Genomic DNA, 27,261 nt, shown 5'->3' on the forward strand with positions numbered 1-27,261 from the left:
TGTAAACGAATATATAACTTTAGTAGAACATTTTCTTCTTGTCTTCAAAAGATGATAAATATTTCTTTAATCATAAATATTATATAATAATCTGAAATAAGATGAAAAAAAAAGGTATGAGATATACTGAATAAGGTATAGAAAAATATTTAACATAGCATTTAAGGTGGTGCAAATATTTTCTACTTGTTAATATTCAAACCAACCAGACCCAGCCTCTCACGCCTACCCTACAATGTTATCTTAAAAATAAACAATCACATCATCAAAACATTCTATCTATGAGATGATTCATGATTAATTCAAAACAACTATGAATAAATAAGATTTAAAATTTGCTAAAATGGAAAAGAAAAGCATTGGAGGGTGACACATACCCTGCATGCAAAAAATTTTTTTTTTACAACTTATAACGTGACTTATAATTTTTTTAACCTTCGTCCATGTGTATCCATGTGCAGGTGTGTTTGTGTGTTTGGGGAGTGCGCAAGAAAAACATTTACAGTAAAGTATTGATAAAAATTCTATTCAAATAAGTTATCTTTATATACCATATTTGCAATTTTCCGCATAAAAAATTGGAAAGTCAGTATTAAATGCTGGTTCAGTGAATTTACGGAATTTACCGAATGCCATCACCTTCAAGTACAAAATCAAAGATTGCCCCACAAATACCTCACTACAAGTGAAAGAATCATGGTTCACACTAATATTTATTCACATTTCATTTACACCTTTGAATTTGAAGACTTGATACAACAGCTTGGCTCTTTGCAATATCAGTTCTATACAATGTCATACTCCAATGTTGATGCCTCTATTCCATTTTTAGCCGAACATGGCCTCCTGCTGTGTACATGAGATTGTCCAAAGTGCAATACCTTGAGCATTCTGTACCAAACATAAGGTGATGCGACAATGTGGACGGTGTAGAAAGGAATGTGGATACTCCATATCTACATTTAAGGACATTTTTCTGGAAGGCGTCCATCTTCCGCCATGGATAGTTTTGCTTTTTCTGAACCACTTCCTCAGGGCAGCTTGGTTGCACAAATCTAGAAAGGAAAACGTTAGATTCTACTGTAAAAACTCTGTACATTGGTAGTCTTTCTGCATGGAAGTTTGCCAGTTTTGGGCAGAAAACCACCAAACTGTTATTAGAGGACCAGGAGTTGAAGTAAAAGTTGACGAGATGGTTTTGGTTGGTTGGAAAAACCAACATGGCAGGATTGTGAAAATGGTTTGGCTTTTTGTCAAACTAGAACGGTTAAGTAAGAAGATATTCATAGTTCCACTGTGAAATGTGGTGAGGCCAACAGACAAAATACTGGGACTCTGACTACACTCATTACCCATTACATCAGGTAGGGGTAATTTACAGTGACTGTTGGTGTGCCTATAGTAACCTCAACAACCTGGGCTATATGCACTATCAAGCGAACCATAGTCAGCATTTTGTTGATCCTGTCAACCCATCTGTTGACACTCACACTCAAGAAGAGCATTATTCGACCTGGAATGAGACCTGAGTACCTGAAGCAGGACGTTGCTTGGTTCCTTTTCTTATGGGCTGTCTCACCACCAACCCAGCAATTTCATAAGTTTCTTGTGGAGGCTGCAACATTATATCGAAATTCCTGAATCCAAGGAAGACTATACACAAAACATAATCACTATCTTTTAAAACACACATAACACATCTATCTGCAGTTAACAGAAACAACACAACACCACACGCTTTCATAATAAACACTTATAAAGCATATTCATTTATTTTCTCTCTTTTTCTATATTTAATGAGAAGAGAGCATATGTTGTTCGCAATACCCACTTTCCTATCATTTATTTGGAGATTGCAAATACGGGATATGCAGATAATTAATTTTCATAGAATTTTCATTAATACCTTACTGTAAATGTTTTTCTTGTACACTTCCCTACCACCAACACACCTGTATGCGAATACACATGAACAAAGTCCCATATTAATAAATATTGTGTTTGCTTCTGTTAGAACCGATATATATGTCAGGTATGTAAGACATATTTTGGTATATTTTCTGTTCATTCGCACATGCAAGCTTTCCATTTTCACTTTTAGACAGCAGGATCGAGTGGTGAGGGGTGTATGAATCAATTTTGGAATTTTCTCATAGAAAATTTGAACTTAAATTTTTTTTACCATATTCTTAATCTCCGACACCAAAAACATAGGAATCCGTTGAACAGAGTTTCTTTTTTTTTTAAAAAAAAAAGCTCAGTTAATGTTGACATTATTACCCATAAACGAAAGAGAAAATAATGCAACGAGTAAAAAAAAAAAAAAAAAAAAAAGGTGTAGGAAACGAATATGAAAAGAAAAATGCCCGGAAAGGTGAGGAGAAGCCTTTGGAAAATTTACGAGATCCCATGTTTTTCCCTCGTAACTTAAAGGAAAATGGGGCGTTTCTTTTTATAAAATTTACACAGCTTTCAGACGGTATAGATTACGATTATAAAGAAATTTGTGAGGAACATCTTTTCCGAGGGGGTGGGGGAAAGAACGTCGGAAGACTCACAAGATCCGATGTTTTCCTCTCGTAACTTTGAGGAAAATCGACATCTTTCTACCTTACACCAACGTAGGAAATGAAACTGAAAACAAAAATGGGTGGTAAGCAACAGGAGGTGCGGGGCGGATCGGAAAATTCCATATTCCTCAGAGTTATGAAGGAAAAACATTGGATTTCGTCGATATTCCGAAGGCCTCTCCTCACTCCCCGTTGCTTTCGGGGCATTTTTGTTAGCAATATTCGATTCCTACGCCTTTTTTTTTAACACTCGGTGCACTATTTGTTTTACGATTTCTTTCTGGATAATAATGTCAGCATTAACCAAAATATTTTCGTTTTAAGCATCACTATAATAAGCATTTATACTCTGGTGAAATTAAGAAGTTAACTCGTTAACGAACGAAACCCTCGAATCCATCACTGTACACATAGTCGCATATCTATGCACGTTTGAAGATAATCAAACCAAAGTTATATCATTTCGAGTCACTCACCCAATTTGGTGAAAAATCTGTTCAATCATTTTCCAGTAATTTTACAAACACAGAAAGACAAGTGATTACAATACCTTGCTTTCGCTTTACGTGAGCAGAGTAACAATCACAATGCTAAATGGTTCTATAGAAGACAATAGTATTAACACATTATAGCAAACCCTTGTTTGTTTACAAGGAAGTAAATATCTCTCCATGGCTGGACATGTTTTCACAGAAGACTTGAAACAGGGGACTCCACTTGTATGACTGTACCACTCAACTATAAAGTGATGTCATGACAACGAGAAAGACACTCACTCACACATATAGACACACACATATGTGCATGTGAAATTTAGGTCTACCAAAGCCTCAAGTTTGTGGGGGAGGAGGTTAGTCGATTATCATAGACCCCCAGCACTTGACCGGTGCTCATTTTATCGACCTCTAAAAGGATGACAGGCTAAATTGATCCCAGCAGAATTTCAACCAAGATATAAAAACAGATGAGCAATTTGCCCGACATGCTAACGGTTCTGGCAGATTGCCACTTGAATAATAATGTATTTAAGTAGAGCCGAAGCGTGTTGATTTGTGCTGTTATTCTTGAAATCTGTCTTATCACTGATTTCAGTAAACGTGATGGAGAAGAGAATTAATATCGATGTCTGACGAGCACCATTAATTTGCGTTTTGTCGAAGTGAGCATGGTAGGGAGTCAGTCAATGCCGAAGAAAACATACAGTACTAACAGATATAATAGTTTCATTACCGAATACTTACAGAAATGATTTGTAAAGGATAAATACAGCTATGAGGAAATGAGAAAACAACACTTAACGACAAACTGCCAACTTGAAAAGGGAAATCATTCGCAGACGACGCATGCGTAGAGGTGATGTCTGTTTCATATTTGTTGTTGTTGTTGGCACTCCGTCGCTTACCACGTCGAGGGTTCCAGTTGATCCGAACAACGGAACAGCCTGCTCGTGAAATTAACGTGCAAGTGGCTGAGCACTCCACAGACACGTGTGCCCTTAACGTAGTTCTCGGGATATTCAGCGTGACACAGTGTGTGACAAGGCTGGACCCTTTGAATTACAGGTACAACTGAAACAGGAAGAAAGAGTGGGAGAAAGTGGTGGCGAAAGAGTACAGCAGGGTTCGCCACCATCCCCTGCCGGAGCCTCGTGGAGCTTTAGGTGTTTTCGCTCAATAAACACTCACAACGCCCGGTCTGGGAATCGAAACCGCGAGTCCACTACCCTAGCCACTGGGCCTCCACGTTTCATATTTATAAAGGAGCATATTTGGCTGTCTGTGTATCTATCTTATCCGTCCGTCTACGTACCAACATGCCTATTTGTCTGCCCATGATCTCTGTAACACAATGCAATAAACGGCACTGTCATGGTATTAGCTGTCAGAAGCGAAAGTAGAAAAATCTAAACAAGGAATGTTACTGCTGGTTTGAGTTGAAATCTGTTTCTTTGGCTACTGACTGGCCGGAGCTATCTATCTGTCTGTCTGTCTGTCTGTCTATCTCTCTATCACTCGTCCACCTTCGTTTGTTTCCGTAGAATTTATCAAATTAGAAAAAAAAACTTTTTGGCTACTTCCATCATGCTAGCTCCACACGAGGGGCATATTTTTGGGGGTATTTAAAAGTCCATGTCTCTTAAGCCAATTAATACTATTTTCTGTTGTAGCGGTGGCGATGGCAATATCGCGGTGATTAATTCCAACTTTGGATTACGCGTGGTGGTGGTCATTGGTGGTGCTGATTGGTGTATGTGATTTGTTTTTAAAAACAATAATGAATAATGCAAAAATATATTTATTTATAAAGTTTAAACTGAACATGAAATGAAATATATTTATTTATAAAGTTTAAACTGAATTTCATTTGTTTAAATTCTACGGAAACGCATTTTCTAATTTGATAAATTCTACGGAAATGCATTTTCTAATTTGATAAATTCTAAGGAAACAAACGAAGGTGGACGAGTGATAGATAGATAGAGAGCGAGAGAGAGACAGACAGACAGATAGCTCCGGCCAGTCAGTAGCCAAAGAAACAGATTTCAACTCAAACCAGCAGTAACATTCCTTGTTTGGATTTTTCTACTTTCATTTCTGACAGCTAATACCATGACAGTGCCCAATAAACTGTTGACATAACTAGTTGCGGGCCAGCATTCATTTACACCTGGAATGTCCAATGGAGGCGCTGCAAATGATCACCACGATGGTAAAATAACGTACGTAATCGTAATTTCCGTGGGTATATGTGTGTGTGGGCGCACATGGCGGAGACGTAACCCCCCCCCCCCATATCCACCGCTTTAAAAAGTATTTTTTGTTTACGTAAACCCACGTTTTCGGCTATGGAGATTCCGCTTCCCCCCAAAATTAGCGAAAATTGCAACTTCAAAATTTCAATTAATTTTCCTGGTGCGAAACTATAAATTTGTCTAGAAAATAAACAATTGCAACGAAAAAAACATGCAGCAGACGGCGTCGGTAAGGAGAATTTCTGAGGTTCCGCCCACAGGCCACTATCTCCGTTTTTCGCGGAAAAAATGCATTTCCGACAGGTTACGAGGTGAACTAAGACGAGTGCCACCCCCACCCCCACAAACCCTCGGGAAAAACAAATTATTTACCTTTCTGACGAGTCACAGGAACAGCAAAGCGACGTTCGCTTATCCGTTTATTTCCAGCGAACTCAAACATAAACGTCGTAATTAGAATATACAATCTGTAAATAAGATTAACTGATTATATGTATGAGGTCAATGAAGACGATTGCAACAGAAAAAAAAACAAACAAAAACGCGGGAGATGAGGTCGGGAAGGGGAATTTCCTAGGTTCAGCCCCGCCCCACCCCCTCCGTTTTCTGCAGAAAGGATGTACTTGTGACAGCTTACGAAGACAACCAAGCCAGTTGCACTGCCCACGCCCCAGAAAATTATTTAGTACCGAAATCGAGTCTGCTGTGAAATGATAAATTTACCAAGATTTCTTTCAGAGAAATTTCCCTCAGTAAAACTGTGACAATGTTGTAAAAAAAAAACAGTTTCTTGGGTATTTGGCTGTTATTTCTGTAACTTCCAAGTTTCATTTTGCAGTAAAGAACACTTTCAGCTGCATACCTCATTTTCCTGCTTTTGTAAATTGTAAATCAGTTTCAACAAAATGGAAAGATAATTTTAGTAAATCAACAAAAGCTTCATTAGTTATATTATATTTCTGATTTCAGAATTTTTTGCTTAATACAGAGAGGATGGTTGATGATAACACTTTCAAAACTTACAACAGAGCAAAATAAATATTCCAAAGTCACTGCAACATTTGAGCTGACTAATTAAGAATTATGCAATTGTCAATACATTGTAGTCAGAATTTTTACAGATCAAAAAGTCAAACCCATTGAACCAGTTTAACCTGTCGTGTTGACGACATCAATATCAAGGAATTGTTGACAAAGAACTGACATAAGGGGAGAGGAAGCCAAAACATGCCTTTCATAGTTATTTTACTGAAATAAAAAAACAAATCTTTCAGGTATTAAAATGTTATTGCAAGATAAGAAGTGGGGGGTAACAAAAGGCTTCACATGCGTTCTTCTTTTAAGCATGCCTAGTGGAAGCTAAAAAGGGCAACACAGCGAAGTATTGAATCTGGAAAGCTTTCGTTTGTAACAAAGTAACTATATTAGCTCAGTTTGCAATGATTTCGACAACTTTTCAATGTGGTTATGAATACATTACGTTTTTAAACTGATTTTTGTGTTATATAAAAATCAACGGACATGCAGTGCATAACTAGCATGTCCCAACTTCACCCCACTAATATATATATATATAAGCATCAGTAGTGGTGTGCAAGAGAGACGATTGCGCTGGTTTGGACATGTGGTGAGAATGAATGAGGATAGCTGCGTGAAAAAGTGCCACTCCCTAACAGTTGAGGGAACCCGTGGAAGAGGTAGGCCCAGGAAGACCTGGGCTGAGGTGGTGAGGCAAGACCTTCGAACATTGGGCCTCACCGAGGCGATGACTACTGACCGAGACCTTTGGAAATGTGCTGTGCGTGAGAAGACCCGGCAAGCCAAGTGAGATCGTTGCCAGGGCCCCTGGACTGGCTCTTGTGCAGGTGGCACATAAGATGTACCATCCTGAGCGTGACCGTTGCCAGTACCGCCTGACTGGCCTTGTAGGGTTTTCGAGCGAGATCGTTGCCAGTGCCCCTGGACTGGCTCTTGTACGGGTGGCACATAAAAGACACCATTTCGAGCGTGGCCGTTTTCGTGCAGGTGACACGTAAAAGCACCCACTACACTCTCTGAGTGGTTGGCGTTAGGAAGGGTATCCAGCTGTAGAAACTCTGCCAAATTAGATTGGAGCCTGGTGTTGCCATCCGGTTTCACCAGTCCTCAGTCAAATCGTCCAACCCATGCTAGCATGGAAAGCGGACGTTAAACGATGATGATGATGATGATGATGATATATATATATATATATATTTATATATATATATATATATATATATATAAAATTAAAAGAATGAGATAAAAATCCAAGGCTGTCAAAGATTTCAGAACATTTATAAAGAGACGGTGTGAGAAAATGGTTGAGCAATGGTTATTCTAGAGAAGATATGAAACAAAGAGTGAAGTGGATGAATGAAATAGATGCGAGATATGTATGGATATTGTATCCGCAGTTCCGTTATTTAAGCAGAATGGTATACATATAAGTTTTATGTACCTCTCATAACCTATATATATATATATATATATATATATATATATATATATATATATATATATATATATATATATACACACACACAGAGGCAGACCAACATAAGTCTGATCCCCACCGAATGAAATTTTCTACAAGTACGCTCCAGTTGGTGTACATTGCAATTATATCGGAATTTGTTGTCAGAATATTTTCCAAGAGTGGGGAGAGGACTTCAAAGGAGTCAGCTGTGTTTCATCAGAATTTTGAAATAAAAAAAGTGGGGGGGGGGGTATTTTTTGGTTAAATGTAGCAGAATAGGCTCATTAAACCATTAGGATCTCATGTTCAAATTTATGGCCTTCACATTAGACTGTCGTTGGTGGAGAGAACATGCTGAGGCCCCTATACTGCAGTGGACCGAACCTAGGCAATCCCATCCAGTCAAAGGTGTGTGGTCATGGATTGCTTTGATGAATGTGGAAAGATTTCAGATTCTTCTGGGAGTTCTTCATTTCTAAATGCTTTCTCTAAGCTTTTTCAATGTCTCAGTTGCATATCATTCTACAGCCATGTTCCAGAAAACTAAGAAGGATGCTTTTATTATAAAAAAAAAAGTCACCATGACTCTATGTAGCGATGGCTGGCTAATAAACTTAGGACTTGCAGAAGAAGTATGATACCTTTTCATAGGTTTAGCCTTCATTTCCAGATCCCAAAGACATGTTTCATACCCTGTCACCAGATGAGAGAAAAAAAAAATATATAAAGCTCGTTTATGAAGAGTTAATAGACAACTTTCAGAGAATGATTTACCACAGATATCACACAAATATGGTTATTCCCCTGTGTGAATATGTCTATGTCTAGTTAAGCTACGTAATTCAGAGAAGGATTTGTCACAGTTATCACAGTGATATGGTTTTTCTCCCGTATGAACACGTTTATGTTGAGTTAAGGGACTACTTTCAGAGAATGATTTACCACAGATATCACACTGGTAAGGTTTTTCTCCTGTGTGAATACGTCTGTGTACAGTTAAGTGTGCACTTTGCGAGAATGATTTACTACAAATATCACATTGATATGGTTTGTCACCTGTATGAAAGCGTTTATGTTGAGTTAAGTCACTACTGCCAGAGAATGATTTACTGCAGACATCACAGCGGAATGGTTTTTCTCCTGTATGAATACGTTTGTGCTTATTTAAGCTGCTTCCTACGGAGAAAGATTTGCCACAGACATCACAGGGGTATGGTTTCTCTCCAGTATGAATGCGTATGTGAATAATTAAATTACAATTAAGAGAAAATGATTTACCACAGATATCACACTGATGCGGTCGCCATCCGGGGTGGAAACATTTGTGTGTATTGAAGCGGCGTTCCGCAGAGAATGATTCGTCACATATATTACAGTGATACGGTTTTTCTCCTGTATGCATGCGTATGTGAATAATTAAATTACACCTTTTAGAAAACGATTTACCACAGATATCACAACGATGTGGTTTCTCCGCTGTATGAGTAAGTTTGTGTTTATTGAGGCGGCATTTGACAGAGAATGATTTATCGCATATATCACAGTGATAAGGTGTTTCTTTGCCCTTTTTCTTTATATCATCTGGAAAATCAATGGCTTTAGATTGTGTTTTAAATCCAGCTTTCTTCTCATATAATTTAATTTCCATAATTTTTCTCCTCTCATTAAAATAAATTATCCACAAATTTATGTAAACGAATATATAACTTTAGTAGAACATTTTCTTCTTGTCTTCAAAAGATGATAAATAATTCTTTAATCATAAATATTATATAATAATCTGAAATAAGATGAAAAAAAAAGGTATGAGATATACTGAATAAGGTATAGAAAAATATTTAACATAGCATTTAAGGTGGTGCAAATATTTTCTACTTGTTAATATTCAAACCAGCCAGATCCAGCCTCTCACACCTACCCGATAATGTTATCCTAAAAATAAACAATCACATCATCAAAACATGATTAATTCACAACAACTAATAAATAAGCTTTAAATTTGATGAAATGAAAAAGAAAGGCATTGGAGGGGTGACACATACCCTGTGTGCAAATAATGTGATTTACAATTTTCTTAACCTTTGTTCATGTGTATCCGCATGCAGGTGTGTGTGGGGTGAAGGAGCGAACAAGAAAAACATTTACAGTAAGGTATTGATAAAAATTCTATGCAAATAAGTTATCTTTATATGCCATATTTGCAATTTTCCGCATAAAAAATTGGAAAGTCAGTATTATATGCTGGTTCAGTGAATTTACCGAATGCCATCACCTTCAAGTACAAAATCAAAGATTGCCCCACAAATACCTCACTACAAGTGAAAGAATCCAGGTTCACACTAATATTTATTCACATTTCATTTACACCTTTGAATTTGAAGACTTGATACAACAGCTTGGCTCTTTGCAATATCAGTTCTATACAATGTCATACTCCAATGTTGATGCCTCTATTCCATTTTTAGCCGAACATGGCCTCCTGCTGTGTACATGAGATTGTCCAAACTGCAATACCTTGAGCATTCTGTACCAAACATAAGGTGATGCGACAATGTGGACAGTGTAGAAAGGAATGTGGATACTCCATATCTACTTTTAAGGACATTTTTCTGGAAGGCGTCCATCTTCCGCCATGGATAGTTTTGCTTTTTCAGAACCACTTCCTCAGAGCAGCTTGGTCACACAAATCAATAGAGGAAAACGTTGGATTCTGCCGTAAAACCTCCGTAGATTGGTAGCCTTTTTGTTTGGAAGTCTACCAGTTTTGGGCAGAAAACCACCGAACCGTTATTGGGGGACCGGGAGTTGAAGTAGGAGCAATTCCCAAAATTCACAAGATCCGAGTTTTTCCCTCGTAACTTTGAGGAAAATATAATACTTCTAAAATCACAAATTAGGCTTTTCCTTAGGAACTTGGATGCTAAACATTCCTTTGAAGGGTTCGGGTCCTTACTTCTACTATATGTATACAAACACACATCTATCTATCTATCTATCTATATATATATATATATGGTAGAAGTAAGAATCCAAACCTTTCAAAGAGACACTTAGCATCTAAGTTCCTGAGGAAAAGCCTAATTTGTGATTTGAAAAGGGTTATATTTCCCTCAAATTTATGAGGGAAAAACTCTAATCTTGTCAATTTTCCCAAGTCCTCTTCTCCGCCCCATTGGTTTCCGCCCATTTTTGTTTTCAGATTCGTTTCCTACATGGGTGTGAAGTAGAAAGATATCGATTTTCCTCAAAGTTACGAGGGAAAAATATCGAATCTTGTGAATTTTCCGAAGTCCTCTCCCCACCCCTCGAAAAAATTTTTCCCCACAAATTTCCTTATAATCGTAATCTATACCGCTTGAAAGGTATTTATATAAATTTTTATTAAGAGAACCCATTTTCCTACAAGTTATGAGGGGAAAACATCGGATCTTGTGAATTTTCCGAAGGTCTCTCCTCACTCCACCGTTGCTTTCTGGGCGTTTTTGTTTTCATATTCGTTTCCTACACTTTCTTTTACATATATTGCACTATCTTTTTTTTCGATTTTGTTACCGGGTAATAATGTCAGCATTAACCAAAAGGTCGATTTTTGCGAACCGGTGTACTTGTAAACACTGACCAACTTATTTTGGTTTTAAGCATTACTATTATACGAATTTACACTCTGGTGAAATTAAGAAGTCGTATATCTATGTATGGTTGAAGATAATCACCTAATCTGTTCAATCGTTTTCCAGTAATTTTGCAAAGACAAGTGATTACAATACCTTGCTTTCGCTTTACGTGAGCAGAGTAACAATCACAATGCTAAATGGTTCTATAGAAGAAAAACAACAGTATTACCATATTATAGCAAACCCTTGTTTGTTTACAAGGAAGTAAATATCTCTCCATGGCTGGACATGTTTTCACAGAAGACTTGAAACAAGCGACTCCACGTGTATGACTGTACCACTCAACTATTAAGTGATGTCAAGACAACGAGAAAGACACTAACTCACACATACTCTCATACCGACACACACGTGTATCTGAAATGTATGTAAACAAAAGACTAGAGTTTATGGGGAGGAGGTTTATCGATTATCATAGACCCCCAAAAGGATGACCGGCTAAGTTGATCCCAGCAGAATTTCAGCTAAGAATATAAAAACAGAAGAGCATTTTGCCAGCTTGTCACCTTAATAATGATGTATTTAAATTGTGTCCAAGGTTGTTGATTTGTGTTGTTATTCCTGAAATCTGTCTGATCACTGATTTCAGTGAATGTGATGGAGAATATAATTAATATCGATGCCTGCCGAACACCATGAAATTGCGTTTTGTCGAAATGGGCATGGTTGGGAGTCGGTCAATGCCGAAGAAAACATACAATATTAACATACATAATAGTTTCATTATCGAATACTTACAGAAATGCTTTGTTAAGAATAAACAGTGCTTTGACTGTAATGAGGAAACGAGAAAACATGAGATTAAAAAAAAAAACCCAGTTCGGAAATTCTCTGACGACGCATGCGTAGAAGTGATATCTTGTTTCGTATTCATAAAGTTGTTTATCTAGGTGTCTACGTACCTACATGTCTGCCCATGATCTGTAACATAATGCAGATCTTTTCAATTTGATGGCCAGATTTTTTAATTGATTTTTAAAAAAACTCAACCATTGAAACTTCGGATACTGGTAGAATGTGTCACATAGAACGTTTTTGACAAAATTTTATATTTTAAAAGTTATTTCGTGTTAAAGTTGTCGTATCAATGACGTGTATTCAGCTGAAGAAAATTACTGCTGCTGTTTGCGAACAACTTTCGGGTCCACTCTCCTAACAAAACCCTTCTTTAATAACCAGACATGTTTTCATAGCAACATAGGTTTGCTGTATCAGGGTTGATTTGAGGCTAAATAACAACAAAATTATTACTGACACAGACCAACGACGGAGCCTGTATGTGGTTGCATGACCTGCTAGAAAAAGTAGCCAAACTTTTTTTATATACAGAATAGCAAAAACCTCTATCCTGTGATATACACAGAGAGTCCATTATGTCTGGGTAGAAAGATGGAATGGTCACAGTTGGGACGTCTTTGATCATATCTGTTCAATCAGATTCTATTATTGTTGGCACTCCGTCGCCTACGACGTCGAGGGTTCCAGTTGATCCGATCGACGGAACAGCCTGCTCGTGAAATTAACGTGCAAGTGGCTGAGCACTCCACAGACACATGTGCCCTTAACGTAGTTCTCGGGGGTATTCAGCGTGACAGTGTGACAAGGCTGACCCTTTGAAATACAGGCACAACAGAAACAGGGAAAAAAAAGAGTGAGAGAAAGTTGTGTCGAAAGAGTACAGTAGGGGTCGCCACCAACCCCTACCGGAGCCTCGTGGGGCTTTAGGTGTTTTCGCTCAATAAACACTCACAACGCCCAGTCTGGGAATCGAAACCGCGAGTCGGCTGCCCTAACCACTGGGCCATTGCGCCTCCACTTCAATGAGATTCAACTATGGACTAAACAAGTGACGAAGGGAACGAGAGAGCCTTTATCTGGTCGCTCGAGTTGCTAGAAAAAGCAACCAAATCTTCCTGACAAAAATAAAAATAAAATTTCTGTCTCCAAGAAAAAAAAATTGCAAGTTTATATTATTCTATAAGGGAATCCCAAGATCTGGAATATGGATACTTGCTATCCATTGTCCATTTGGAAAATGGATACTTGCTATCTTTTATTCTTTCAACTTTAGTTGTTTCATCATTCAGTGAAGAATATTGTTTTAACCACAGGATAGCACTGGTTGTAATGGATCTGTGAGAAAAGGCGTTCCAGCCATGACCATTATGTTGTATTCTTTTCTAGAAGTAATGAATTCCTAAGCAAATATAAAATAAAGGCTCTCTCGTTCCCTTTGCCACTTGTTTAGTTCCAAGTTGGATCTGATTGAACGGATATGATCAAAGACATCCCAACTGTGACCATCCCGTCTTTCTACCCAGACATAATGGACTCTCTGTGTATATCACAGGATAGAGGTTTTTCTATTCTGTATATAAAAAAAGTTTGGCTATGTTTTCTAGTAGGTCATGCAACCACATACAGGCTCCGTCGTTGGTCTGTCTCGGTAATAATTTTGTTGTTATTTAGCCTCAAATCAACCCTGATACAGCAAACCTATGTTGCTATGATAACATGTCTGGTTATTAAAGAAGGATTTTGTTAGGGGAGTGGACCCGGAAGTTGTTGTTCGCAAACAGCAGCAGTAATTTTCTTCAGCTGAATACACGTCATTGATTGGTTAAAATTACCCAAATACGACAACTTTAACACGAAATAACTTCTAAAATACAAAATTTTGTCAAAATTGTTAAGAGTAAACCCTTGTTCTATGTGACACATTCTACCAGTATCCAAAGTTTCAAAGTGTTTAGTTAAAAGAAAATTAAGAATTCTGGTCGTCAAATTCAACAGATCCCACAATGCAATAAAGTATTCACATCATAACCTATCGTGGGCCAGCATTCACGGCGATCTTTCGTTTTGATAATAGTTTACATCACTTCTTAAAGCACCCTCACATGAACATGTATGCGTACAAAAGATATATGTAATAGGTGTACGTACATGTTTTTGTGTGTGTGTATCACTGAAGCCATTCACACATACATACATAAGCTTTCTCTCTCTCATTGGTTTCTGTCAATCACTCACTACAAAAAGTGAATTAAAAAATTCAGTTATCTCTCTCTCCCTCTCATACACACACACACCAGCACCATTGCTCTCTCACAAACACTGACAAAACAGGTTCATATACATACCACACTCTGTCTCGCAATGCCGAAACATGCGTAGCAAACAGTTAATCATAATGTCCATGTGAGTATATCTGTGGGTGCACATGGTGGATACGTAAAACCCCTCTCGCTCTTTAAAAAATATTTTTTTGTTTATAGAAACCCACGTTTTTGGCTACAGAGACTGTGATTCTAAAACAAAAATTGGCGAAACTGTGCAACTTCAAAATATCAATTAACTTCATTTTTCACATTTTTCAGAAATTTTTCGTTATGCTTTTTGGTATTTTTTCTGATGTTGCGCCCCACCCCTCCGTTTTCAGCAGAAAAAATGCATTTCCGACAGCTAAGGAGATCAACTAAGACGATTGCACACAAAAAAGCGCAGGGGAAAAAAAAAAATCATTTACATTTCTGACCAGTCAGAAGAACAACAAAGCGATGTTTACTAATCCGTTCAATTCCAGTGAAGAACCAAACATAAACATTTTAATTAGAATATACAATCTTGATGATAAGTATGAGGTCAATTAAGACAATTGCAAAAAAAAAAAACACAGGAGATGGAGTATTCCCGAGGTCCTTCCCCACCACCCCATTTTCTGCAGAAAGGATGTACTTGTGACAGCTTACGAAGTCAACCAAGCTGGGTGCACTGCCCACGCCCCAGAAAATTATTTAGTTCCGAAATCAAGTCTGCTGTGAAACTATAAATTTACCAAGATTTCTTTCAGAGAAATTTCCTGCAGTAAAATGGAGTAGCCTGTGACAAAGTTGTAAAAAGACAGTTTCTTGGGTATTTGGCTGTTATTTCTGTAAAGTTACATGGCTCAATTCACCAACACAATTGCAACTATTTAGCTCCAGAAAATCTGCATGTTACTATGGAGCACTATTGGTCCAAGGTATCAGCTGTATTCGGAGAGTGGTGGTCATCAGTTAAAATATTTATAAAAATGTATTTACCAGTTTGTGTTTAACCATTAATCATTGTCAATAAACAATGCATTTATTGTGTATTTGTAAATACGACCCATTTGAATTGAAGTGCGAGTAGTTTCTTGGGCCACACATCACATATATCTACAACATCAACATTGCATGGCCACAGTGAGATGATTGAAAGACAAGAAAAAGATGGAAGATTAAGTGATATAAATGCTGACTTTTATACCATGACAAGATATAGTAAACATTGAACATGAACATAAGCCTTTAATACAAGTTACATAAATATTGCTGAGTAAGAAAATTTTTCTTTTGCTTTCTCTTTGGTGAGTAACTTATTTCCTATTTGCTTCTATCTAGAAACCAAAAGAAATCACTGCTATTCCCTTCGAAATTTCTTTTTGTGACCAGGACATCGATGTTTTGAAGCTGACTTATTTTACATTACACATATTCTGCTCAATAACACAGATTTAGTTGTCAGTTGCTCAACCATAACCATTTGAGTATGTCTCTTGGTGGCCGACATCATGTACATCTCTGACAATGAGCAGGAGTAGTGGAAGAGCATCGTAATCATGTGTTGAGAGGGATTCTTTGAGGTTTGAATAAATATCATAACAAAAGCAAAGTTTGAAGGGAATATTAGCCATTTTTCATACTTTCTCAGGGTAAGCGAATAGGAAATAACAGTTACTACCCACCTACACAAGATCGTGTAACATGGTGTAATCGGATCTGTGTTGGTGAATATTGATTAGAGAAACAATCTTTCTTACTGTTAATAATCACAAAAGACTACATCTTGAAATTATGTTACAGATTCTGTCATGCTCAGACTTGAAACAATTTTATTTAATTACAATTTAATTTATGAAGAGTTAATAGAACACTTTGAGAGAATGATTTACCACAGATATCACACTGATATAGTTTTTCTCCTGTGTGCATACGTTTATGTATAGTTAGGTGGGTACTTTGTGAATGATTTATTACAGATATCACAGTGATATGGTTTCTCTCCGGTATAAACACGTTTATGTTGAATTAAAGGACTACTTTCAGAGAATGATTTACCACAGATAACACACTGGTAAGGTTTTTCTCCTGTGTGAATACGTCTGTGTACAGTTAAGTGTGCACTTTGCGAGAATGACTTACTACAAATATCACATTGATATGGTTTTTCACCTGTATGAAAGCGTTTATGTTGAGTTAAGTCACTACTGCCAGAGAATGATTTACTGCAGACATCACAGCGGAATGGTTTTTCTTTTGTATGAATACGTTTGTGCTTATTTAAACTGCTTCCAACGGAGAAAGATTTGCCACAGACATCACAATGATATGGTTTCTCTCCTGTATGAATGCGTATGTGAATAGTTAAATTACACTTAAGAGAAAACGATTTACCACAGATATCACACTGATGCGGTCTCCTTCCAGGGTGGAAACATTTGTGTGTATTGAAGCGGCGTTCCGCAGAGAATGATTCGTCACATATATCACAGTGATACGGTTTTTCTCCTGTATGCATGCGTATGTGAATAATTAAATTACACCTTTTAGAAAACGATTTACCACAGATGCTGTATGAGTAAGTTTGTGTTTATTGAGGCGGCATTTGACAGAGAATGATTTATCACATATATCACAGTGATAAGGTGTTTCTTTGCCCTTTTTCTTTATATCATCTGGAAAATCAATAGCTTTAGATTGTGTTTTAAATCCTTCTTCCTTCTCACATAATTCAATTTCCATAATTTTTCTCCCCTCAGGAAAATAAATTATCCACAAGTTTCTTTAAACAATTATATAACTTCAGTAAAACATTTTCTTTTTGTCTTCAAAAGGTGATAAATAATGAAAATGTATCCACTGTAAAGAATTCTTTAATCGTAAATATTATCTGATATCTGAAAGAAGATAAAAAAAAAAAAAGACAGTTTGAAAAATACACATGTCTCTGGTTCAATCTCTTTATGTGACATTTTTGGCAGACTTGAGCTTTGAATAAAATTTAGTGGACAGAAACTACACAGAAGTCCATTGGGTGTACATACATGTATAAGTGGATATGACTTGCCAAAGTATTTAGTAGTGAAGCCATGAAAAAAGCGCACACAAAAGCAATGATGACGGTGATGACACAGTTACTCTTCTGCATGAATACCTACATGTGTAGTTAAGTTACCTTTTTGAGAGAATAATTTGCCACAGATATCACACTGATATGGTTTCTCTCCTGTATGAATACGTTTGTGTTTAGTCAGGTCACCATTGAAAGAAAAAGATTTACCACAGATATCACAGTGATATGGTTTGTCTCCTGTATGAATACGTCTGTGTGTAGTTACCTCACCATTTCGAGAGAAGAATTTACCACAGATATCACACTGATATGGTTTCTCTCCTGTATGAATGCGTTTATGCTTAGTTAAAACTCCATTTTCAGAGAATGATTTACCACAGACATCACAGTGATATGGCTTCTCACCTGTATGAATACGTTTGTGTATAGTTAAGCTGTTTCCATGTGAGAATGATTTACCACAAATATCACACTGATATGGCTTCTCCCCTGTATGAATACGTTTGTGTGTAGTTAAGTGGCCAGTTTCAGAAAATGATTTGCCACATATCTCACAGTGGTACGGTTTCTCTCCTGTATGAATACGTTTGTGCTTCGTTAAGTTACTCCTCTGAGAAAATGATACCCCACAGATATCACAGTGATATGGTTTCTCTCCTGTATGATTTTGCTTGTGTTTAATCAAGCGATGATTTACAGAGAATGATTTACCGCAGATATTGCAGTGATATGGTTTCTCTCCTGTATGAATACGTTTATGTATAGTCAAGGTGTTTCCATGAGAGAAGGATTTACCACAGATATCACACTGATATGGCTTCTCTCCTGTATGAATACGTTTGTGTGTCGTTCTCACAGTGATAAGGTTTCTCTCCTGTATGAGTACGTTTGTGTGTAGTTAAGTCATGTTTACCAGGGAATGATTTCCCACAGATATCGCAGTGATATGGTTTCTCTCCTGTATGAATATGTTTGTGAGTAATTAGGTTACCTTTGAGAGAGAATGGCCGACCACAAATATCACAGTGATATGAAGATTTTCCTGTATGTTTTGGCATCGTTTCATAACAAAGAGAAAAAAATTAATCCTTTAATTTTGTCACATAATTCAGTTTCCCATTATTTTTCTCCTGAATTTGCTTTCATGGATTCTGTCTTACAAACACCTCCAATGCTATATTTTCATCAATTTTTGAGTTTGTCAATTTTTGAAAATGCTGCAAATTCCTTTGAAAAGTCGTCCAAGTTTAAACCTTTAGCATTTAAACTGACCATATGTGGCTGTTTTATGTTCAAATCAGCCAAATCTGGCCTCTTACACCTACCCTACTATGTTATTCTAAAAATATACAACCACATTATTGAAATTTTGAAGCTACAATTCAAAACAATGTGAATAAATAAGCATTAATTACATTTGATGGAATAGTCTGAATGCTAAAGGATTAGGGTTCAAATTAGCCAGATCTAGCCTCTCACACCTAACCTACAATGTCATTCTAAAAATATGCAATAACATCCCTGAAATGGTGAAGCTACAGGATAATACATAATTAATTGGAAACGGTGTGAATAAATACGCATTACATTTGATGGAATAATCTGAAGGCTAAAGGGTGAATGAGAATACAAAATACAGATAAAAAATCATTTTGTGGATATTCCAAACAGAGAAGTCGAGAAGTGTTGCTTTAACCCTTTCGTTACCAACCTGGCTGAAACCGGCTCTGGCTCTGAGTACAAATGTCTTGCTTTCATAAGTTTTGAATTAAAATCTTCCACCAAACTTTAGTCACAATTTATGTTCCTAACACTAGTTTAATGATAACAAAGTTATTTTACTAAATTCTTCGTTATATTTAAAATTAATTGAACGAAACACAGAGCATCTCAACAGAAATACAGTAACGAAAGGGTTAATCTGAGTTCAGAAGAAATATTTCCCAGTTATCAATCAATATAAACGGGGTTATATCTGATGTGTGTAATATTTTCTAGTCGACTTCAAAAGATAATAAATGTTGTTGATGTATTGGATATTAACAACTCCTTGATTCCGATATCATCTAATATTCTGAAATAATAAAGAAACAACGATGTAAGACATAAGAGATACATTTAAAAAAATGTAAATATTCAACAGTAGAAATTTTACATTTCCTACTCCTCCACATCCTCCTCACTACCATCACCATCATCATGATCGTGTGAATTTTCCAAAACTCTCCCCATCGCTTGAAAAATCTTTTTAACTAAATAAGTTCCAATATAATCAGAATCTACACCATTTGAAGTGCTTTTGTAGATGATTTCATAAAGAAAAATACGCATTTTTCTCAAAGTTATGACAAAACAAAGTTGTGGACAGAGCACACTTGTGTAGGTATACTGGGGCACCACCTTGAAGCGTTTTTAGTTGAACAAATCAACCCCAGGACTTTTTATTTTTGAAACCTGGTACTTATTCTATCAGTCTCTTTTGGCCAAACTACTAAGTTATGGGCTCCTTTCAGTTTCCATCTTCTGAATTCACTCACAAGGCTTTGGTCAGCCCGAAGCTATAGTAGAAGACACTCATCCAAGTTGCCATGCAGTAGGGCTGAACCCAGAACCATATGGTTGGGAAGCAAGTTTCTTACCACATGGGCACACCTGGCCCAATTTTGATTAAGCTCTACAACCCTGAAGCAGATGCTGATGATTACGACTGTTGTGGTGGCCACAGAGAAAGGAGATAGGAAGAGAAAGGTCGGTTACTGAATGAGAAAAGGCTTTAATTGTTCCTCTAGTTGGAGGGGGACGAGGTAGACCCACCCCCCATCCTCTAAATAGGTAAAGATTAAACACAAGACCGATGTGGCTGTGTGGTAAGAAGCTCGATTCCCTACCACATAGTTCTAGGTTCAGTCCCACTGCCTCACATCTTGGGAAGTGTCTTCTCCTATATCTGCGGGCTGACTAAAGCCCTGAGTGGGTTTGGTAGACAGAAACTCATTGTGTGTGTGTGTTTTTGTGTGCATTTGTTTGTCTCCACCACTGCAAGACAATTACCGTTGGTGTGTGAACGTCCCCGTAAAATAGACGTAAGGCAAAAGAGATCGATAGAAAAGTATCAAGCTTTAAAAATAAAGTACTAGAGTCAATTCGTTAGATTAAAATTCCTCAAGGCGGTACCCCAGCATGGCCGCAGTCTAATGACTGGAACAAGTAAAAGATAAATTCAAATTACGACAAACGTAAATAAACAAGCGAAGCTTGCTTTTAGAAGCGTTGAGATGTCCTTTTGAATTTTAACAGGAGAGCGTCTCATAAAGCGAGATTTATATATTTTAATTTGCAGAGGAATTTGTGGTGGGTAGTTTAGCTTAATCGGCAAAAGCATCGTCACATGTAATGACGGGGATGTGAGTCCGTGTCCACAGCTGGCCACCTACACTTTTCTCTGCAAAATAGGGATAGTTTATCCTGTTCAGGCTATATTATTAGCATTATTCTGCGATTGAGAATTTAAACATCACTTCTTTAACATTCTATAAAAAAGATAAATATACATATGTCCCAAATTATATTCAGGATATACTAGGATAAAAACAAACAATAATAACTGGTCTCTGACCAACACTTCATTTCATGTATATCTATAATGATTTACTCATTAAATATGCTAACACTAACATAGTGTTTTCGTGAAGAAGTCAGAAATATTTAATATCTAAGCAATTCTATTTCATCTTCTCTAATGGTTCTCACCCGGGGTCCATACAAAATAGTAAATTGGGGACCACAGAAGTTACATCAAGGGTTTGTGGGGAAAATGTTGCTTTAGATGTGTTTATTACAAGAAGCTATATTTCTTTTTCAAATCTTTTACATAGTTCAACCTATATGATGTACGAAAAACGATAGGAATTTTAAAGGAAGTGTCTATAAAACTTGTTTTCGGACATCAAAAGGATATTGAGGCGGGGGTCCATCAAAGTAAAATAGTTATCGAAGGGGTCCATAGGTTTTAAAAAATGGATGAGAACCACTGACAATATACATCATCATTCTGCTACTGTGAAGGATACATAGTAATTATATCATACAATCAATCAAGTTAATAATACTTCCACACTGTTGAGTAAAGGACTTACTCGTAATTTCTCCAAAAATTTCGAATATTCGTTTCCCACCTTCTTAGTCTTCAGATTGGCAACGTCTTTCTTCTTGGTTTCATTCAACTGGAACTAAATTTCAACAACAGCAATGCAAAAACTGATACGGAAAAATAAAACGAAACGTACTAACAATCCGGGAATTGTCACCGGGTGTCCTTATTCTTCTTTTGCATAATTTACTCCTTATGAGAAATACGTTCAAGCTAAGACTGAATCTCTATTTCTTTTTCGAACTCACTCACAAACAGATCGATATCTTCTTCATCTTCTTTTTAAAATCGTGTCATTTGCGAGCATGCAAATAAAGAACACAGAAATTTACAGACTTAGTGCTTTAAAATATGCTTCCCAGAATTCTGTTACATTTAACAGTACCTTTTAAATTTGTAAGAAATTGTGTGTGTGTGATCCATAAGGTAGAAAAAATATGCACTTGCATATATTTATCAATAGCGTGAATATATTAATCGATATATATTCGTTACGGCTGATCTTACCAATGGGTTTTGCACTGGGGGTTCAACAGCCCGATTTGTAGCGCTATGGTCTTCAGAGAAAAGAGAGTCCCATTGCATGGCACCTTGGGCACAGGAGCGGATTAAGACCCACCGAGACCCTGAGCGCTTAAAACATTTTGGTGCCCCCATAAAAGATTTAATCAATTCAAAATCTAAACAATAACAAACCTTAAAATAAATGTTTACTTTTCAAAACGTGTTTATAATGAATCGAACGACTTGATAGATTGTCTTGTTGGTGTGCTATAGTTATTTTTGCTGAGTAATTTGTTCTTTATAGAATACTGGACCAATTATCTAGCAAGCTTAAGACAAGAAGTGCCCCGGAATTCTGAATTTTCTGGTTTTCTTAACTATATAGGCCTGTATTTAAAATATAAACAAACTATAAAATGTAAAGAACTTGTAGTGACGCATGGTCACTTTTCCTAGAAACTAAATAGTATTGAACAAATTCAAATTAATACACTTTTAAAGCAAGGTATGTTTGATATTTATTATTAAAAGTTCTTAAAATATATCGCCATGTACTATGTATACAGTATAATGTTTAAAGGGTGAAAATTAAAAGAAGCGAAATGAAGAACATGATTTTATTCAAGAAATAAAGGTACAAATTAATACAATTGTAAAGTAGAGAATTTTTATCATCCAGGTGAAGAAATTAAAGAACAAAACTATTTTTAACACCTGTTTACTCAATATTACATGGTATTACATAGTATTCCTAGAAGCTGGATTAAGAAGTCCGGTTTTGTATTTATCGGGGGTCGGGTACAACTGAATATGTTTCTGACTGTATTAAATTTTTAGAGACACTTTTAACTTATGACACCGATGTCATTGAAGCAGGGGAAAGAATTGTCAATGACGCCACTTATTTGGTACGATATAATTAGTTCAGGCAAGTTAATTAAGTCATGTTTAGTAATTATCTCTTATTAAGGTGAACGTTAATGCTTGTGGATAACATAACGGTTACATAGATGTTTCAGGGTTGGTGTTCCATTACATTCATGATTAAATATTTTACTTCATCACAAACTTTGTTATATCACGCACTGCCGGCAGCTTAGGTGGATTGCCACAACAGAATATATTGTGAACTTTTCTACATCCGTGGTAAACAATTGTGAACGATTCAAGCCACATTACACACACAAATATATCGATATTTATATCCTACGCATTTTCCCCCCAACGTCCATCCTATACCATTGTGTCTTTCTCTTGCGCTATCGTCCCATTACAAAAATTCCTATTTTCTCAGGACATCTGCTGCCTATTATTTATGATCTCTCTCTCTCTATCTCTGCTTTGTTTTTGTCTACATCACCACCCATTAACCATTTATATATTCTTTAACGCAGAGAAAAATATCTTCTTGCCTACAAGAATGTGCTTACCACTTCGAGAGGATCTCGTGTCTAAACAGTTTCGATAATGACTGTCCTATTTTAGGCTCAAAACATTTTCCACTATAAGTTGTGTGTTTCTTTGTGCGTAAATACTTCATGTTCTGAAAAGAAAGTTTTCCTTACAAGCCTTACCGCGATATTCAGAAATATTTCGATCTTCCTTCAGTAGATAAAGGCTTCTCACCACTGATTGTCCCTATAACTGTATCTATATGGTTAAAAAAAAAAAAAAAAACTCAGTTGTGTTAGAAGTGTCCAAGTGATTAACGTATTTTATATTAATTATCGAGGAACTGATTAAAAGTTGAGAAATGTCTGTTATAAATAGTGATCCGAACAGGCCCAAAAAAGTACAGACTAGAGAAAAAGTGCTCCAGTGTCGAATATGCGGGAAGTCTTTTACTCAGATGTCAAATCTTGTTATTCACAGACGTACTCACACTGGAGAAAAACCGTTTCACTGTGAAATATGTTTGAAATTTTTTGTTTCTAACAGTAATTTAACAAAACACAAAAGGATACACAGTGGAGAAAAACCTCATCGTTGTGAAATATGCGGCAAATCGTTTATCACCAACGATCATTTAAAAAGACACCAACGAATACACACTGGAGAAAAACCTTATCATTGTGAAATTTGTGGCAAATCATTTTCTAGTAATTCTAACGTTGTGGTTCACAAACGAATGCATACTGGAGAAAGGCCCAATTTTTGTCAAATATGTGGTAAAGCGTTTGTTAATAACAGTGACTTAACGAGACATAAAAGGATACATACTGGAGAAAAACCATATCATTGTGAAATATGCGGAAAATCTTTTAGTAGTAATGGTGAATTAAAAAAACATGGAAGACTTCACACAGGTGAAAAACCTTATTGTTGTGAAATATGTGGTAAATCTTTTACACGGAATTCTGGTCTTGTTATCCACAATCGTACTCACACGGGTGAAAGACCCTTTCATTGTGATATTTGTGGGAAGTCTTTCACTCAGAATCCAAATCTTGTAATGCACAAAAGAATACATTTTGGAGAGAAACCATTTGACTGAGCATTAATGTAGAGGAAAACATTTTCTGACACTTCAGTTTTTGCAATTCACAAACTGTAGCCCACACTGGAGAAAAACCTTATCAGGAAATTGTTCACTGATGTCTCGTTTTGTAATTCATGATAAAAAAAAAACACACTGGATAAAGAAGTTTCACTGTGAAATTGTAAGAAATGTATGTCGAATTCTTGTCTTTTTATCTACAGTCATCCTCACACAGGTGAAAAATCCTTCAGTTGTAAAATATTGTCTCAGAATCCAAATCTTGTAATTTACAAAAGAGTACATTTTAGAGAAAAAAAAACCATTTGCCTGAGCATTAATGTGGAAAACAATTCTAACAATTCAATTCTTGCAAATCACTGGAGAAAAAAAAAACCTTATTATTGGGAAATCTTTCATTTGACTGAACCTTATGTGAATAAAAACATTCTCTGACAATTCAATCGTTGCAGTTCACAAATAGTCACACTGGAGAAAAACGTTATCATTGAGAAGTCTTTCATTCTTGATTTCTTATTTTGTAAATCTCACAAAGGCAGTGAACTGACAGAGTTGTTAGCATTGCCAGGCAATTTGATTAATAAATCCTTCAAGTTGGTGCCCAAGTATGGCTGCATTTCAAGGAAAAATATAAAAGAAATAAAGATTATCACAAATGGTATTCATTTTGAACATTAGGTGGCGAGCTGGTAGAATTGTAAGTACACCGGGCAAAATACTTTGTGGCACTTTGTCTGCCTTTTACATTCTGAGTTCAAATTCTGCCGAGTTTGACTTTGCCTTTCGTCCTTTTGTGGTCGATAAATTATGCAGCAGTGAAACACTGGGGTCCATGTAAGCAATTAGACCCCTCCCCTAAAATTTCAGGCCTTTTGTGCCTTTAGTAGAAAGGATTATTAAAAAGGCAGCAAGCGGGCAGATTTGTTAGCATGCCAGGCAAAATGCTGATCAGTATTTCATCTACCGCTATATTCTGAGTTCAAATTCCGCTGAAGTTGACTTTGCTTTTCATCCTTTTGGGGTCAAATAAGTACCAGTTATGCACTGGTGTCAATGTAATCAACTTAATCCCCTCCCCTAAGCTGCCCTTGTGGCCAAAATTTGAAATCATTATTATTATTATTATTAAGGCAGCAAGCTGGCTGAATCATTAGCATGCCATGCAAAATGCTTAGTGGCATTCTATCTGTCTTCATGTTCCAAGTTCAAATTCTGCTGAGGTCGACTTTGCCTTTCATCCCTTCAGAGTCAATAAAATAAGTACCAACTGAGAACCGGAATTGATCCCTCCCCCAAAATTTCAGGCCTTGTACCTATAGTAGAAAAGATTATTATTAAGGTAGCAAGCTGGCTGAATCGTTAGCTTAGCAGCATTTTACCTATCTTCCATGTTCTCAGTTCAAATTCTGTTGAGGTCGATTTTGCCTTTCATCCCTTTGGGGTTGATAAGATTAAACACTGGGGTTAACGTCATCAACTTACCCTTCCCCTGAACTTGCTGGCCTTGTGCCAACATTCGAAACTAAATTTCATTATAAACATCATCATCATCATCATCATCATTCAACGTCCACCTTCCATGGTTTGACAAGAGCCAGCCAGGTTGAAGCCTGTGCCAAACTTCTGTGATTGTTTTGGTAGGATTTCTACAGCTGGGTGCCCTTCCGAACACTTTAATAAAGTGAAGAATTCATTTGAGAAATTTTACCACTTACTTTCTGTGAATTCTTAAGTTTCACCAAAAGAAGAAATCTTTGAGAAATTCATGTTTGATCTTATCACCAAAATTTGTAAATTTAAATCTTATTTTAATAAAAATCATATTTTAGGAAAAAATCTTAAAAATCTTACTACTCCTGTAATATTTATTGGTTATTTTTATTGGACAGTGAAAATTACTGTTTGCAAAATTGTTTCAGCACTGTAAACATACCAACATCATTCTCATCCTCATCATTTAATGTCCATTATCCATGTTGGCATGGGTTGGATTATTTGACCGGGGCTAGAACACTGAGGGGCTGCACCAGGATCCAATCTGATTTGGCATGGTTTTTACGGCTGGGTGCCCTTCCTAATGCCAACAGAGAGTGTCATGGGTGCTTTTACATGCCACCAGTATCGGTCACGACTACAATTTCACTTGGCTTGATAAGTCTTCTCAAGCACAGCATGTTGCCAAAGGTCTTGGTCATTTGTCATTGCCTCTGTGAGGCCCAAAGGTGCTTTTTAGAATGTAAAAAGCCAAAAGAAATGTAGCTAAGTATTTTTGTCTGATGTGCTGACGATTCTGGCAGCTCACCATCTTTCAAAACTATTCACTAATTAAAACTTTAATAAAGTGAAGAATTCATTTGAGAAATTTTACCACTTTCTCCAATTAACAAATAACTATAGCATACCAACAAGACAATCTATCTAGTCGTTCAATTCATTATAAACTGCAATCAAATCGCCC

The 27,261-nt window shown here is 36.6% G+C and overlaps 2 protein-coding genes and 2 pseudogenes across 5 annotated transcripts; 1 reads left to right on the plus strand and 3 right to left on the minus strand.

Moving 5' to 3' along the window:
• Positions 1–54: 54 nt before the first annotated feature.
• On the minus strand, positions 55–21,872 carry LOC106882508 (uncharacterized). 4 transcript variants are annotated; one of them, XR_016238789.1, is made up of 4 exons: positions 12,232–12,325; positions 8,461–9,599; positions 5,695–5,789; positions 55–91 (listed from the first exon to the last, which is right to left on the minus strand). XR_016238789.1 is itself a non-coding variant. In XM_089344225.1 (2 exons), exon 2 carries the CDS (start codon positions 9,465–9,467, stop codon positions 8,616–8,618), a length of 852 nt encoding a protein of 283 aa, XP_089200351.1. In that variant the 5' UTR covers positions 9,468–9,599; positions 21,789–21,872; the 3' UTR covers positions 8,387–8,615. The 4 variants fall into 4 exon arrangements, 3 of the variants coding, with proteins under 3 accessions (XP_089200351.1, XP_089200350.1, XP_089200352.1); XM_089344225.1 differs by lacking the exons at positions 55–91; positions 5,695–5,789; positions 12,232–12,325 and adding an exon at positions 21,789–21,872 and having other exon boundaries at positions 8,387–9,599; XM_089344224.1 differs by lacking the exons at positions 55–91; positions 5,695–5,789 and having other exon boundaries at positions 8,387–9,599.
• Positions 15,057–17,326, minus strand: LOC149130746 (uncharacterized; annotated as a pseudogene).
• On the minus strand, positions 17,438–18,559 carry LOC149130747 (uncharacterized; annotated as a pseudogene).
• A 2,187-nt stretch (positions 21,873–24,059) lies between the features above and the next one.
• Positions 24,060–26,654, plus strand: LOC128251180 (uncharacterized). Its single transcript, XM_089344227.1, has one exon. It carries the CDS (start codon positions 24,060–24,062, stop codon positions 24,798–24,800), a length of 741 nt encoding a protein of 246 aa, XP_089200353.1. The 3' UTR covers positions 24,801–26,654.
• The last annotated feature ends 607 nt before the right edge of the window (positions 26,655–27,261 follow it).

This window comes from Octopus bimaculoides, chromosome 28 (genome assembly GCF_046866305.1).
Source record: "Octopus bimaculoides isolate indiv1 chromosome 28, ASM4686630v1, whole genome shotgun sequence".
NCBI lineage: Eukaryota > Metazoa > Mollusca > Cephalopoda > Octopoda > Octopodidae > Octopus > Octopus bimaculoides.

Excerpts from the sequence above, each read along its gene's own strand:
- LOC106882508 (XM_089344225.1), bottom strand. The coding sequence starts at position 9,467 with ATGGAAATTAAATTATATGAGAAGAAAGCTGGATTTAAAACACAATCT.
- LOC128251180 (XM_089344227.1), top strand. The coding sequence starts at position 24,060 with ATGTCTGTTATAAATAGTGATCCGAACAGGCCCAAAAAAGTACAGACT.